Source organism: Microcebus murinus, chromosome 5 (assembly GCF_040939455.1).
Source record: "Microcebus murinus isolate Inina chromosome 5, M.murinus_Inina_mat1.0, whole genome shotgun sequence".
NCBI classification, from domain to species: domain Eukaryota; kingdom Metazoa; phylum Chordata; class Mammalia; order Primates; family Cheirogaleidae; genus Microcebus; species Microcebus murinus.
The window spans coordinates 32448101-32463079 of record NC_134108.1 but is presented as its reverse complement, the minus strand read 5'-3'; the positions used below and the strand labels follow the sequence as shown (position 1 = coordinate 32463079).

At 32.0% G+C, this 14979-nt stretch overlaps 1 protein-coding gene across 1 annotated transcript in view; it reads left to right on the top strand.

The window, feature by feature from the left end:
* Positions 1–14979, top strand: part of LAMA2 (laminin subunit alpha 2) — a 583504-nt gene that overhangs the window by 234005 nt on the left and 334520 nt on the right. Inside the window, exons 6-8 of the mRNA XM_076002974.1 lie at positions 2567–2656; positions 3998–4115; positions 8993–9171. Of these exons, the coding sequence (XP_075859089.1) occupies positions 2567–2656; positions 3998–4115; positions 8993–9171 (387 nt within the window). The remainder of the gene's footprint in view (positions 1–2566; positions 2657–3997; positions 4116–8992; positions 9172–14979) is intronic.

Below are 14979 nucleotides of genomic sequence, written 5' to 3'. Positions count from 1 at the left end.
CTATTGGAAGTTCAGGAGCTTTGAAACATTTTTCGCTGCAACCTACTTGAAGAAATACATTTTATATCATGATCCAGTACACACACACACACACACACACACACACACACACACACAGCCACACACACACAGCAATATGTAGTAGTATCAGCTGGTGGTCTTGAGCAAATACAGATTCTGAATCAGTAGTTCTAAGGCAGGGCTGTGATTCTGCAATTCCAGAAATTTTCCAGGTGATGTCGATGTGACTAGTCTGTGGACCATTTTGTCTCATCAAATAATTTGATTTTATGCTTCATGAATGAATCATAAGTCATGGTATTAAAAAAGGATTGCTATAGGGGAAAACTGATTCTACATACTGTTTTATTTTTCTTTACAAATTAAATATCAAGGGAAAAAAGGTTAAAGCATCTTTACAACAGATCTTTGAACATGGGAGCTAACAAGTGCTCTCCTGCAGTGTTAAATTGGAATTTGTGGGATTATGATATACGTGATCAATCCAGATTGCTATGAGTGATAACTGCATTTCCTACTTACTTGCTACTATATTACTGGTTTATGGCACCTCCCAAATATTATAATATGCACAACCAAAATATTATTATCAAGGGAGTCAATTCAGCCATAAATCCATAAAGCAAATCTATGCTAGTGTAGTATCTACTGTATGACTAAATGTATAGGCAAGAAAGAGGATTATAAGGAGAAACTAATATTGTGGGACAAAGCACTTTTTACTAGAATGATCCTACTAAGGTCCTACCCCTGCTACCAACTGCCAATTTCCCAAACTAGTAGGCTGAATATTTACAGTTCTTGAATAATCCTCATATGTTTTCTCTCCTCTTACTTCCCCACATCTAACCTCTCCATCATCATAAAATAGCATTTAAAGTTTTCGTTATTCCCATACAACATATGTCAGATGTTTTAGTGCCCTGTATTTTCCAAACCTGAAATAATGCTACCTTGACTTATATTTCAACATATTGCAAATTGTCTCATGCAGAAATAATCATTTTATAGCAGTGCTTAGATTCTTCACTTATTTAAAAAAACACTTTTAATTTTAATTTTGCCACAACTTAAAAATATACACCAAGGAAGACTGAATAATATTGAAGTGAAATTTAATCTTTCCTGACAGTATATCTATCAGGAAAAAAAAAATCAATGAAAATAAATTAGTGTTCCTTTTATCATCTTTTGCAGGAGGCAGAGTGGGGGCTGATGTGTACATCCATCTATTATTTATAACTTTATTGTACATGAGCCTCTAAAATGGTGCAGAAGTCAACATGTAAATATGTTATTCTGAAAGTACTCAAGTTCAATAAACACTACATGAAAATTTAAATATATAAAAATAGGATATTGAATTTTAGCTCCTCTTCATGACTCAAAAGCAAAGCATTATACATTTATATTTAAAATAAATACCCCAATTTTAAAAGCACATACAAATACTACTGTGTCAGCTTTCTGAGGCAGTATCTCCATTCGTATTTATATTATTAAGTGATGAAGTTAAGTGAAAAAAACAAAGATTTTTACATTATCCAACTTCCTAGCAAGTTCCATTAGTTCAAGGTCTAAGTACATCAAATAAGGAAATATAACAAAAATATTTAAAAGATACTGTATGTACACAACAAAAATAAAAGAAAGAAGAAAAAAATAAGTTAATTGAAAAAAGTGGATTTGGAGTCAGGGAACTCAGGTTTGTGTCTACCAACTATTCTTGCTAAATCTGTTTTTTTCTTTCATGTGTATAATTGGAATAATAGAACTATCTCCCACTGTGGTGGTTATTTGGATGTGATAATGTAAGGTGCTCTGCCAATTATAAAATAGTATATACATATTAATTAAAATTTTAAAACTACTCTGGCTTTGTAATTATAAATAATCTTTAAAAAATAGCCAAGTAAATTAAAATACTAAGTAACATAGCCCTATATTGACTTCATATAAGTAGGTAATTATGTGGACTTTTTAACATAATAATATAAAAAAGCAAGTGTTCTGCACAATAAAATTACAGTTAGTTAATTTTAATTTTTTTCTTCTATGGTTAAGGAGTATATTATTATGAGCATGATTTATTTCTAAATTTTGTTGATTCTTTCCAAATCCATAAAGTGAAACAGTCTGCATAAGATTTGTGAGTACTGAGGTCCCTATAATCACTAGTTAAAAAAAGATGTTCTTGTAAGAAACTATGTACAAGTTTTGTGAAGAATTGTTGTCCTTAGTCCCAGATAAAAACTACTCTCAACAACCAGTACTCCAGCATAGACTTTGTACTGTCTGTGAGAAAGAAATTTGTAAAGTGCTCACCTGACATAAATTAGAGGCATTCTTGGTTTGGGCTATGATTACAAAGCCAGGAGTTACTTCATCCATTTTGTGAGATCTCACTTGTCCTCCTCGACAAATACAAACATGATTCCCACTAAGGATAAAAATGGAAAATAAAGTTTTTAACTGAATGTTCCCTTTTGTTACTTTCACCTTGCAGTCATCTTAACAGGATTTCTCTCTGGATTGCTTTTTGCAGTATTACTACTCAGTCAAGGATATTTCAGTTGGAGGGATGTGCATCTGCTATGGTCATGCCAGGGCTTGTCCCCTCGATCCAGCGACAAATGTATGTATATTTATAGAATGCTTAGGCAAAATGAAGCCCTGAACTGTAAAAAGTTTCACGAGAATCTTTGCTGACATGGAACACTGTGAATGGGTGTCAGGTCCCCACTTAGACGGTGTAACAAAAAGCCGTGCCAGGGTGAAATAAGATCTGGCAGTTAGGATGATAGACTTTGAAATCAGCCACCACAGTATCAGAAAACAGATTAGTTTTTTTTTGGTTTTTTTTTCCAAAAAGGTTCCAAACTGGTCTATTTTGAAACCTCTCTAGCTATGACAGCCTGCTGCATGATTTAGCTTTAGAGAATACCTACCATCAATCAACCTGACCATTTCTTTTAAAGTTGTTAATCAAAAAGTTAATGCAAACAAATGAAAAATGTGCATGGAAGTAAATTTATAAACAGCCATAGACCAGAAGGCTAAGGTGGGGCAGGGGCAATAAAGAGTGGGGTGGAAGAGAGAATTCTCAAGAGAACATTGACAGTGCCAAGCCAGAAAATGCTGGAATGCTTTGGGGTAGAATTTTTCATTAATGACAGTGAATTAAGTGAACATAACCTAAAGGAGATGATGAATGAGCATCTGTTTTTCCTGTCATAAACAAACTGGTGAAATTCAAAATCATCCACCTTACAGTCTATGGAAAAAATACATTAAATGGTGAGATCAGTGAATATAGGTAGGACTATGGATTTTTTTTTTCTCAACTAAAATTGTGATACAAATGACATTATATTCAAAGCTAGTTTTCTGATTAATGGATAATAATGTTATCTCCTAGGAAGTTTCAAGTATTCTGGCATATTTTTATGGCAAAGTTGTAGTGCTGTTCTCTGTGTGGTGCAGGTATTCTCTATGAATTGCACTGATGGACATTATTTCCCAAGCTTTGAGAGCCCACAAAGCACTGTTGGAGGGCCAGTTCCATGTAGTAAATGGAGACTATACTCAGAGCACACACGGACAGGAGATTTAGTCCTGGGACATTAGGTTTCTGTTCTATCTATGCCTCTAGATGCCTAGGGATCAACTCACTCCTCTTTGCCACAGCCCAAAATGTTAACAGCACTTTAAGGGAACCCTTAAAATAGGCACATTTGACCCCAGAAAACATTGCAAATCTAAACCCAGTGTTTCCAGAGTGAGCCTGGACCTCCCTACAGTGATGGTGATCAGATATACCCACCCCAAGGCTAGCACAATTTCCTTCCCTGGCTGAAGTAGTTATACATTTTGGTATATAGGCTAATAGTTTTTTCTTCATACTACCTTTCAGAGAGAGCCCCTCCATTAGGGTTCTAACTAATGCTAACAATGTGCTCCCCCTCTTTTTGGCTAGAAATCTCACTGTGAGTGTGAGCATAACACGTGTGGCGATAGCTGTGATCAGTGCTGCCCGGGCTTCCATCAGAAACCTTGGAGAGCTGGGACTTTTCTGACTAAAACTGAGTGTGAAGGTATGTTCTTGAGAAGCCAACAGAATGTGTCCTTCTTCCTTTCCTGGTACACAGGTAATATAAACATGTGGTGAAATTTAGGTAAATTCATATTTCCAATTTATGTATTTTATCCAAGGCTAGAGCTGGTAAATTCTTTACCCTGCTTAGTTACTCAGCTTTTCAGTTATTTTTGTTAATATGGCAAATATTTACCAAATATCTATGAATTTACCATTGTGTGAGGATTATGAAAAATAGATAAAAGCATAGTATATACTTATCATTAAGGTGAACCTGAAGTTTATAGCATAATGTATATATAGAAAAATAGAAATATAAATAAACATTAAGGTAAAACCTAGATTATTTAGACGCTAGCCTTCTAAAAATACATATATTTATGAATGGTTCTGAAACATGCATTAGCTCCAGCTGCTTCTAGTTACTCCCTTTGCAGCCCTACAATTTACCCCCCTCTGTGAGCAAATAGGCTTGGAATACCCATCATCTAAGAGAAGGAGAGAAATCAGAGGTGAGAGATTATACCCCACATGTTAGAGCCAGTTTATTACCTACAAAAAAAAAAAACCCTATGCTTCTTTAGTTATAATTATAAAGAGTGGTTTTCAGGGACAGGAGCTGGGAAGGATACAAGAGTAGAAGGTAATAAAGAAGGCAAGAGATCAAATTTGTGGAAAATAAACACTAATCCTAATAATAGGCATTAATATTTTAAATATATGAGTTATCATTAATGATAACAGTATAGAACTGGTAATATAAAAGTGGCATTGGGGATAATCACTAGTATAAACTAAGCTATAGCAATTATTGGACAGTGGCCACCAAGAAAAAAGCCAGTAATGAAAAATAGCAAAGTGACAGGCTATGCAAATGTGTCAACAAATACTCATTTTTACTATCACTTTGAAGACAACCTGTATGTATAGTTTTTACTGAAGGGAAATACCTAAGAAATGTGGCAAATGATTTTATAGCCTAATATAGCCCAATATGGTAACGAGGTACTGAAGAAACATGTTTCTGGAGATTTTTTCAGTCCAAGAAAAGATTTAAAAATAGACTTGTGCTGAATGTAAACCCAAACTAGTCTGAAGCCCAATTTGACTGAATTCAAATATTAATATTTTAGTGACTCAGCCCTAACCACATTTTTTTTCAGTTCATTAGGTATATTTGGCTTCAGATAGGCTTGTTAGACATTTTAAACTGTTATCAACCCTATACATTCAGTAAATAGCAAATTAATTAAACTCATATTTATCATATATCACACATGACAGATCTTTAAAACTATTGAATCATAACACACATTAATAATAAAATATTCCCCAATTATAAAATATAAAATCGGCCTTCTATATTCATGGATTCTGCATCTATGGATAAAACCAACTATGGATAGAAAATATTCAAAAAACTTTTTGAATCTGCACTGAACTGTTCAGACTTTATTTTCTTATCATTATTTCCAAAACAATACACTATCACAACTATTTAGAAAGCATTTGTATTGTTTAAATAATCTAGGGATTATTTAAAGAATATGTGAGGATGTGGGCAAATTACATGCAGATACTATACCATTTTATATCAGGTACTAGAACATCCTTAGATCTTGGTATCCAAGAGAGGTCCTGTATCCCATGCCCTGCAGATATCAAGGGACAACTGTATTTTCTTTTCATTTTAGATTCTGCATATGCAATCAATCTCTTGAGTTCTTTCATTTTCTCCACTCACCTCATTTGCTTTTCGATTTGTGTCTGCCTGCTTATAAAAATATTATGGATTAGAAATATTCCATCATCACTGAGACATATTGGAGGCATGGGCCGCCATTAGACAGGCACCTACCATTGTAGGGGACCACTGGAGGCCCAGCCTTTGTTTTTGTTCAACTACTTCTAGCCCTGTTCTGTCTAATCCCTCGTTTTCAAAGCTTCTCCATGAAAAGCAGACATTCTTTCTTAACAGCGACTTTTAACGAAATGTCACCCAAGGATATATACTCTTAAACTTCTTTAAATTTTAATTAAATTTCTCTTATGTTTGTGGAATATCAGCAATCACAAGTGGAAGCAGAATTGCTATTGAAGGTAGGGAATCTTCCTGTTTCCACTGACACCGTATCATACAGTTATAATTATGTGAAGTAGATCTGCAAAATCCTTTAACACTTGTGTATCTGTGTGTAAACACAACACAAAAAGAATAGACCAACTTGTTAGCAACAGAGGTAGATGAAGCAAAGCAAAGATTGCCACTTGCTACCATATACATTTTTTACATAGTGGCATTATAAAACAATTTTTTTCTTTCTTTGTAGGGAAAAAAATGTATATTTTTCCAAACCAAATAACAAACATTTTACAAACCTAGAAATTAATGATGAGGGTCTTAACTATAAAACCTTAGATAAACATCACACTTTTGTCAATATATGCATTCCTATAAGCCCATATAAACATTTTCTTTTCCAAGTTGAATTTTATTCTGATCACCTTAATAAAGTCCTTCTGTGACAATGACAAATCCCTGCATAAAAGGAATAATTGCCTTCTAATTCATTTGAGTTTAATTTGGATTTTCATCAATCTAGCTTACTTAAGGCAAGATATATCTCTAAAGATATGTGAGGAATAGTTTTATATCATATGTCTTGGACATTTTGTGAAATAATAAGTTGCTGATGACAGAGTAAAATAAATGGCTCTTTGTGAGCATGTATTATCCATGTCCTGTGAGGCTATAGTCAGAGCAGTAGATAGACTGTTGCAGGCAGGGCTATCGGCAGAGGGTCCTGGCTGCATGGAGTGTGAGAAGGACTGTTGCTAAAGCATCGGTGCTTTACTTATATCAGCTCATAGTTCTAAATACTTGTGGCAACACTAATTCTGAATAGTGTGAGAATAAATTTGTATTGCTCTATATTTCTCTATACTTCTATTGGCAGCAGAAATTTTGACTGTTTCTTGCAATATATTTTTGCTAAAGAGTTCTTAAGAATTCATAGCTGTGTGATGGGGCTCATGTATAATCCCAGCTACTCAGAAGGCTGAGGCGGGAGGATACCTTGAGCCCAGAAGTTCGAGACAAGCCTGGGCAACATGGCAGGACTCAGATCCATCTCTTAAAAAACACACACAAAAAGAACTCTTGTGTGTTGTCCTAGATATATAAAACTGCTTATAATGCCTGGTGATTTATATTGTTTACTTTGTGTTTCCTAGAATAAAGTTTGAAACTCTCTATTAATATAGCAACAATACCATATTCTAAACCCAAATTCAGCCGATTGTGTAAGGTATTTGCAACAAACCTGACAATAGGATAATATCCTTGCTGTATTAAGAAATATTATAAATCCATAAGAAAAAATTCCATAAGCCTTTTAAAAATGAGCAAAGATCAAAACAGATATTTCCAGAAAAGAAATAATTTATAACCCTATAAAAACATGATCACATTCATAATTAAGGAAGTATGAATTAAAACAATGAAAATATTATTTTTAACTTAACAAAGTATTTATTCATCCACTTAACAAATATGTTCATTCAAGTAGTACCCTGTATAGCCTTAGGGGTTACATATGCTGATATGGAAAGAGATCTGTGATTTACTATTAGTAAAATGAAACAGTTCAAAACATTATATAAATGCCCCTACCTCTTTGTGAAATAAATAAAAAGATTGGACTGTATGTATATATAAATTTTTCATATTTTTCAAAGTCTTACCCAGTCCTTTCTGGGGAAAGTGAATTTTCACTTCTTTGAATTCCTCTAATAGAACATGAAAAAGACAAGGAAGACGAAAAGGAGGAAAAAATCAGTTGAGAACTTATTTATAAGGCATCATGCTAATGATTTTACATGCATTATCTCACTTGGTGCTTTTAAATATCCCTATCTGGTCATTACTATTGACCACCTCATGTTTTATATGGAAATGGAACCTTCATGAAAGTAAGAAGTTCCCAGTCTCACATGACTGAATACAGAGGGCACCCAAATCCAACACTGAGTGATGCAAAATTGCGTGATCTTAGCCACTAAGCAAACTAGCTCTCGGTTTGTCTTGATTAGTTGACACCTTTCTTGTGTCTTATCTCACTTGCCAGGTAGACTGAAGGGATTCTGGCAGTTTTTTTAGCAGTGTAGATTCTACACTGCACTGACTTCAGATTTTGGTTTCCAATACTAATTACGTTATCTTTTGCCAGTTATTTCACTTCTCTCTGTCTCGGGTTTCTAATATAATGAAAAGAGGTTAATAATAACACCTAATTTATAAAGACATCTTGAGGATGAAAATCAGTGGTAGTAAATATGAAACACTTAGAACAGAGCTTTGCATGTAAACAACAAATAAATTGTAGTTATTATTTGTAGTAAAAGAAAGGAATTGTATCCTACATGTTCTTTTTACCCATAGGATCTAACACAGAGTTTCCCATATAGTAATTATAGATTATCTGGCTGTTAATCATTCAGTGTCATCATTCAATAATTTATTATTTGTCATAATATGAAGATATAGATTGAATTATATAAAATTCCACTTTTGTAAATCAAAGTCAATCAAATATTGGCAATTGCTTATGACTCTGCTTAATTTAATTACATATTAATTAATTACATATTTTAATTTAATTACATATTTTAATTATTTCAAATTTCATTAAAATATGAGAATTTATGAATACAGCCAATAAATCCAGATACTTTCTAGATACCTTTTTGTGTGTGTGTATGCTAAATGAATGTAATTTCCTATATAGTATAAAAAATATATTATGTATAACAAAAAATGATTTTTAAATGTATCAGAAACCTGTAATTAATATTGATTATTTTTTTCTAATGTAGCATGCAATTGTCATGGAAAAGCTGGAGAATGCTATTATGATGAAAATGTTGCCAGAAGAAATCTGAGTTTAAATATACATGGAAAGTACATCGGAGGGGGTGTATGCATTAATTGTACCCAAAACACTGCTGGTATAAACTGTGAGACATGCATTGATGGCTTCTTCAGACCCAAAGGGGTAAAGTATTCCTTTTCTTTCATAAAGCATTATTTTTTATTTTTTTATACAAAGCTGTATCAAACAGAAAAATAATTTTGAAAGCTTCACTAAAAAGTTGAACTTCAAATTCTAAACAGTGACTAAGGATATTTCATAGTTGAAACTGATAGACATCATTGAAGCTATATCCTGATATATTTCTGTCACTCCAGAAAATTCTATTGTGCCTCATTACAATCCATCCTCACTCCCAGGCAAACTCTGTTCTGATTTTTAGAGCATAAATTAGTTGTGCCTCTTAGTGAACTTCATAAAAATGAAATAGTACATACTAGTCTGTGTCTTCCTTCTTTCACTCAACATGTTTCCATGTTGTTTGTACATCAGTAGTTCTTTTAAAAAAAAATGTTGAGTAGTATTCCTCTGCATGAACATACCAAAAATTTTAATCCATTGTCCTGTTGATGGATATTTGGGCCATTTCTAGTTTGGGGTTAGGTCTTACAAATGACTTTATACTAATCTTTTTTGTAGTCAGGTTTTATACTAGTCTTTTTGTAGTCATGTATTTATCTTGCATAAATGTGTAGGAGTAAAAGCCTTGTCTCACACTATGGGTATATGCTTGACTTTATAAGAAACTGCCAACATTTTGCCAAATGAATAATAATGTATAACATCTTCACCAAAATAGCAAATGAGTTCCAGTTGTTTCATATCATATTTAATATTTGATGTTGACTGTCTTTTTGAATTTTAGCTATCTAGTGGGCATGAAATGGCATCTAATTATGGATTTAATTTTCATCGGAGGTGCTTATTGGCCATTCCTGTGTCTTCTCTTGTGAAGGGTCTGTTCAAGTCAAGATGTTAATTTTTTTTATTCTAGAAACTTAATAATTTTAACTTTTAGGCCTATGGTCCAAATCTTTGTGTGTGGTATGAAATAATGATTGAGATTTATGTGGTATTCTGGTACCATTTGTTGAAAACCAATTTATTTTATATTATTGATATACATGGGTCAATTTCTAGAGCCTCAGTTATGTTCCATGGATCAATTTGTCTATCTTTGAGCTAATACCACACTATCTTGATTACTTTAGCTTTTAATAAGCCTGGAATTCAAGTATTATGTATGAGTGCACTATCTTTATTCTTTTCGAGATTGTTTTGTCTTTAGTAGTTTTTTGGTATTTCCATACAATTTTAGAATCAACTTGTCAATTATAAAATAAAACATTAGGATTGTTGCATAGAATCATATATAAATGTGGAGGAGGGAATTTGGGCAAATGTTAGTCAAAAATACAAAATTTTAGTTAAATAAGAGGAAAACATTCAAGAGATTTATTGTACAAGCATGCTGATTACTGTTAATAACAATATATTGTATTCTTGAAAAATGTGGAGAGTAGATTTTAAGTGTTCTCACCACAAAAAATAATAATATGTGAGGTAATAGATAAGTTAATTAGCTTGATATAACCATTCCCATATATTTCAAAGTAACATGTGCATGATAAATATGTACAAATTGTTAAAAGTATCAATTTAAAAAATGAGAGAAGTAACATTGTAACAATATTGAGTCATTTAACCAATGAACATTGTATTTCTCTCCATTTATTTCTATCTTCTTAATTAATCACATCAGTGTTTCCAGTGTAGAGCTCTTTACATGTCTTTTGTTAAATTTAATCTTCAGTATTTTGCTTGCCATTATCATAAAAAATTATTTTTTAAAATAGTTTTCCAATGTTTTAATTTTATCACTACCAAAAGTTTTGAATATTGACTTTATGTCATATATTCACCCTGAGTTCCTTTATTAATTCCAGTAGTTTTAAACTACATTCTTTAGAAGTATACACATAGACAATCATGTTGCCTGCAAATAAATTCAGGCTTACTTCTTCCTTTGCCATCTTTATGCCACTGTTAACTAAAAATGGTGAGAGCTTGATGTTTTTACTTTGGTCTCAATCTTAAAGGGAAACACTGTATTTCACTATTGAGTATGATGTGAATGTAGATTTTTTTTTATGGATGCCCTTTTTCAGATTCAGCAGGTTCCCTACTGTTCATAGGTTGCTGAGAGTTTATATAATAAAAAGGTATTGAATTTTGTCAAATGCTTTCCTGCACTTACTGAAGTGAATGTAAGGATTTTCTCCTTTATTCTGTAAATGTGGTCAATTTGCGCTGATTCATTTTTAAAATATTAACCCAATGTTGCATTTATGAGTTAAACTCTATTTGGTTATGCTGTATTATCAATTTTATATATTGGATGATTTAATTTACTAATATTTAGTTAAGCATTTTTTAATCTTCTAAGGGATATTGGTTTGTAATTTTATTTTCTTGAAATGTCAGGTTTTTGTAGTGGGGTATATTGGCCTCAACAAATAAGCTTGGAAATGCTTCCTCCTCCTCAGTTTTCTAAAATAATTTGTGTAAAGTTGGAATTAATTATCTTTAAATACTTAATAAAATTCCCCAGTGAAACTATCTGGGCCTTTAGTTTTCTTTGTGGGAAGAACTTTGTTAATGAATTGAATAGTTTTTATTAGATACATGGCTAGATAGCTTGGGGGGATAGTTTTAACACATTGTATTTTTCAAGGAGTTTGTTCATTTCATCTAAATTGTCAAATTATTGACCTAAAGTGTTTTTTTTTAATTTTCCCCTTATTGTCCTCATGAAGTCTATTATATCTATACTGATATTTCTTCTTTAATTCCTAAAATTATTAATTTTTTTCTCTGTTTTATTGGTCATGTGCTAGGAGTTTATCAATATTCTTCATCTTTTAAAAAACTTTTGTCTTTTTATTATTTTTCTATATTTATTGATTTCTGCTATATTTATTATATTATTCTTTTGACCTATTTGGGGTTTAAATTTCCAATTCTTTTCCTACCTATCAACTTGGAAACTTAAATTATGATTTTAAACCTTTTTTTTTTTATAATGTAAGCATTTAAATAAAAAGTTTTTTTCTAATAAGTTCTTTGGCTGCTTCCCATAAATTCAGAGATGCTTTATGTTCATTTTCATTTATTTTAAATTATTTCTAATTTCTCTTGTGATTTAATTTCCAAATATTTGGGCTTTATTAAGTATTATATTTATATTGAGTTCTACAGAGAATGTGTTCAGTCTGTGAACATATTCTCTAAAATGTCATAATTTAGAAGTTTATTAAGATTTATTTTATGGCCCAGTGCATGGTTTCTCTTGGTAAACTAACATGTGTACTGGGAAGCAGGTTTATCCTGAAGTTATTAGTTGCTATGAATGTATATCTGTCCCATCTATAATTGTGGATTCCTACCTTTCTTTCGTTTTGTCAGTATTTCTTCATCTACTTTGGAACATTGTTACCAGGTGCATGCACATTTAGAATTTTTTACATCTTTATATTTTTATATCTTGTAACTTGACATTTTAATAATTATAAAGATCTCCACTTAATCTCAGATAAAACTTTGTCATAAAATCTACTTTGTTTTCTATTAATATGGCTATACCAGCTTTCTTATTCTTACTCTGTATGGTATATACTTCCAAATTTTTTTTATTTTCAACCTATCTGTATCTTCTTTTACCAGCAAGTATCTTATAAACAGTAAAATAAATGGTGTTGATTTTTTTAAATCCTCACAATCACTGTCTTTTAAATCATATTAGTCCATACATTTGATGTAAATTCATAATATTGTTGGTTTTTACCATTTGTTTTCTATTTGTGTCACAAAATTTTTGTTCCAATCCTTTCTTTTCTGTCTTCACTTGGGTTATACAAATATTTTTCAGTATTCCATTTTATTTCCTCTATCATCTTAAGCAATACTTCTTTGCATTATCTTTATTTAAGCTCATGTTATAGTGATATAGTCCTATCTTTTGGACTATTGTTTCCATATGTTGCACATAAATTGTAAGCCACCAGTACAATATTGTAATTTTTGTTTCAGGTCATTTTTCTTTTAAATAAATGATGCAAAGAAAAAAAAGATAGTTTTATTTTAATAATATAGTTACCATTTTCAGTATCCTATGTTTCTCTCTTTTATCTATTTTCCTTCTGCCTGAAGAATTTCCTTTAGCAGTTTTTTTATAGTGCAAATTCATAGTGATAAATTTTCTGTTTCCTTTTATCTGAAAATGTCTTTATTTTACCCTCATTATTGAAGTATATTTTCATCATGAGTAGAGAGCTGTTTGTTTATTTAGCACTTTAAAGATGCAGTATCATTATTTTCTGAATTTCATTGATTCTTCTGAGAGCACAGCTATCATTTGTATCTTTTTTCTTCTTTATATAATGTATCTCTTATTCACTAGCTGATTTCAAGATAAATATTCTCTTTATATTTACTTTTTTAAATAGTTTTTCCATATACTGGAAGACTTTGGCCTGTAGACCAAATCTGGCCTGTTGCCTATATTTGTATGACTTGCAAGCAAAGAAAGTTTTCCTTTACCTTCATTTGTAAAGGTTTATTAGAAGAAGAGAAGGAGAAGCACAAGGACTGGAAGGAGGAGGAGAAGGAGTAAGAGAAAGAAAGAGTCCTGATATGGCTTACAAAACCTATATCTTACTATCTGATCATTTACAGAAAAAGTTTTCTGATGTGTCTATGTTTGTTTGTTTGTTTGTTTGTTTGTTTGTTTTGTGTGTGTGTGTGTGTGTGTGTGCTTATCTTGCTTGATTCATAAAGCTTCTTGGAACTATAAGTTGAGATTTTATTCTACATTTAGGAAATTTTAGGCCATTATTTTAGAAAAATATTTTTTGACCCCTACTTTCTCTTCTCCTTCTGGGACTCCAACTACATGCAAGTCAGGTTACTTGATTATATCTGATAGTTACTCAGTGCTATTTAATTATTTTTTTTCTTTTTTCTTCAGGTTGAATAGTTTCTATTTATCTTTCATTATGTTATTAAGTTGGCTGCTTTTCCTTGTACCATCTCTAATTTGATATTAAGTTTATCCAGTGAATTTCTAATTTGGGATATTTTACTTTTTAGCTTTCTAGAGTTCTTATGTTTCTTACAGTTTCCATATCTCTGTTAAATTGCTCCATGTATTCAATCATTATAAACATTGCTTCTTTTATATTCTTGGGTATATTTATAGTACTTACATACATACTTCCTTATATGCTAATTACAATACCTAGGTCACCTCAGGATCTGCTTTTATTGACTTCTTTTTGATGAATAAGGACATTTTCCTGTTTCTTCCCTTATCTAGTACAGTATTCCCCTCATATCCACAGTGGATATGTTCCAAGACCTACAGTGGGTACCTGAACTGCAGATAGTACCAAGCCCTACACACACACGTGCATGTGCGCAAGCACACATGCGTGCACACACACACACACACACACACACACACACACACACACACGCTGTTTCTGCAATCTGATAACCGTGAAAGCTCCTAAATGCCTAATGGGTAGGTAATGTCTATCTAGCGTGAATATGCTGGACAAAGAAATGATTTACATCCCTATTCAGACAGATCAGGGCAGCATGAGATTTCATTATACTACTCAGGATGGCATACAATTTAAAACTTATGAATTTTTTATTTTTGAATTTTCCATTTAACATTTTGGACCATGGTTGACTGTAGGTAACTGAAACCTTGGAAAGCAAAACTACAGATAAGGGGGGACTATTGTAATTTGTGATTTATATAGGACATTTTGGAGAATACAAAATATAGAGACTGGATTTTGTTATCTTCCTCTGAAGTTTGTGAATTGTGTTCTAATTAGTAGTAAACTCACTAAGTGATCACCA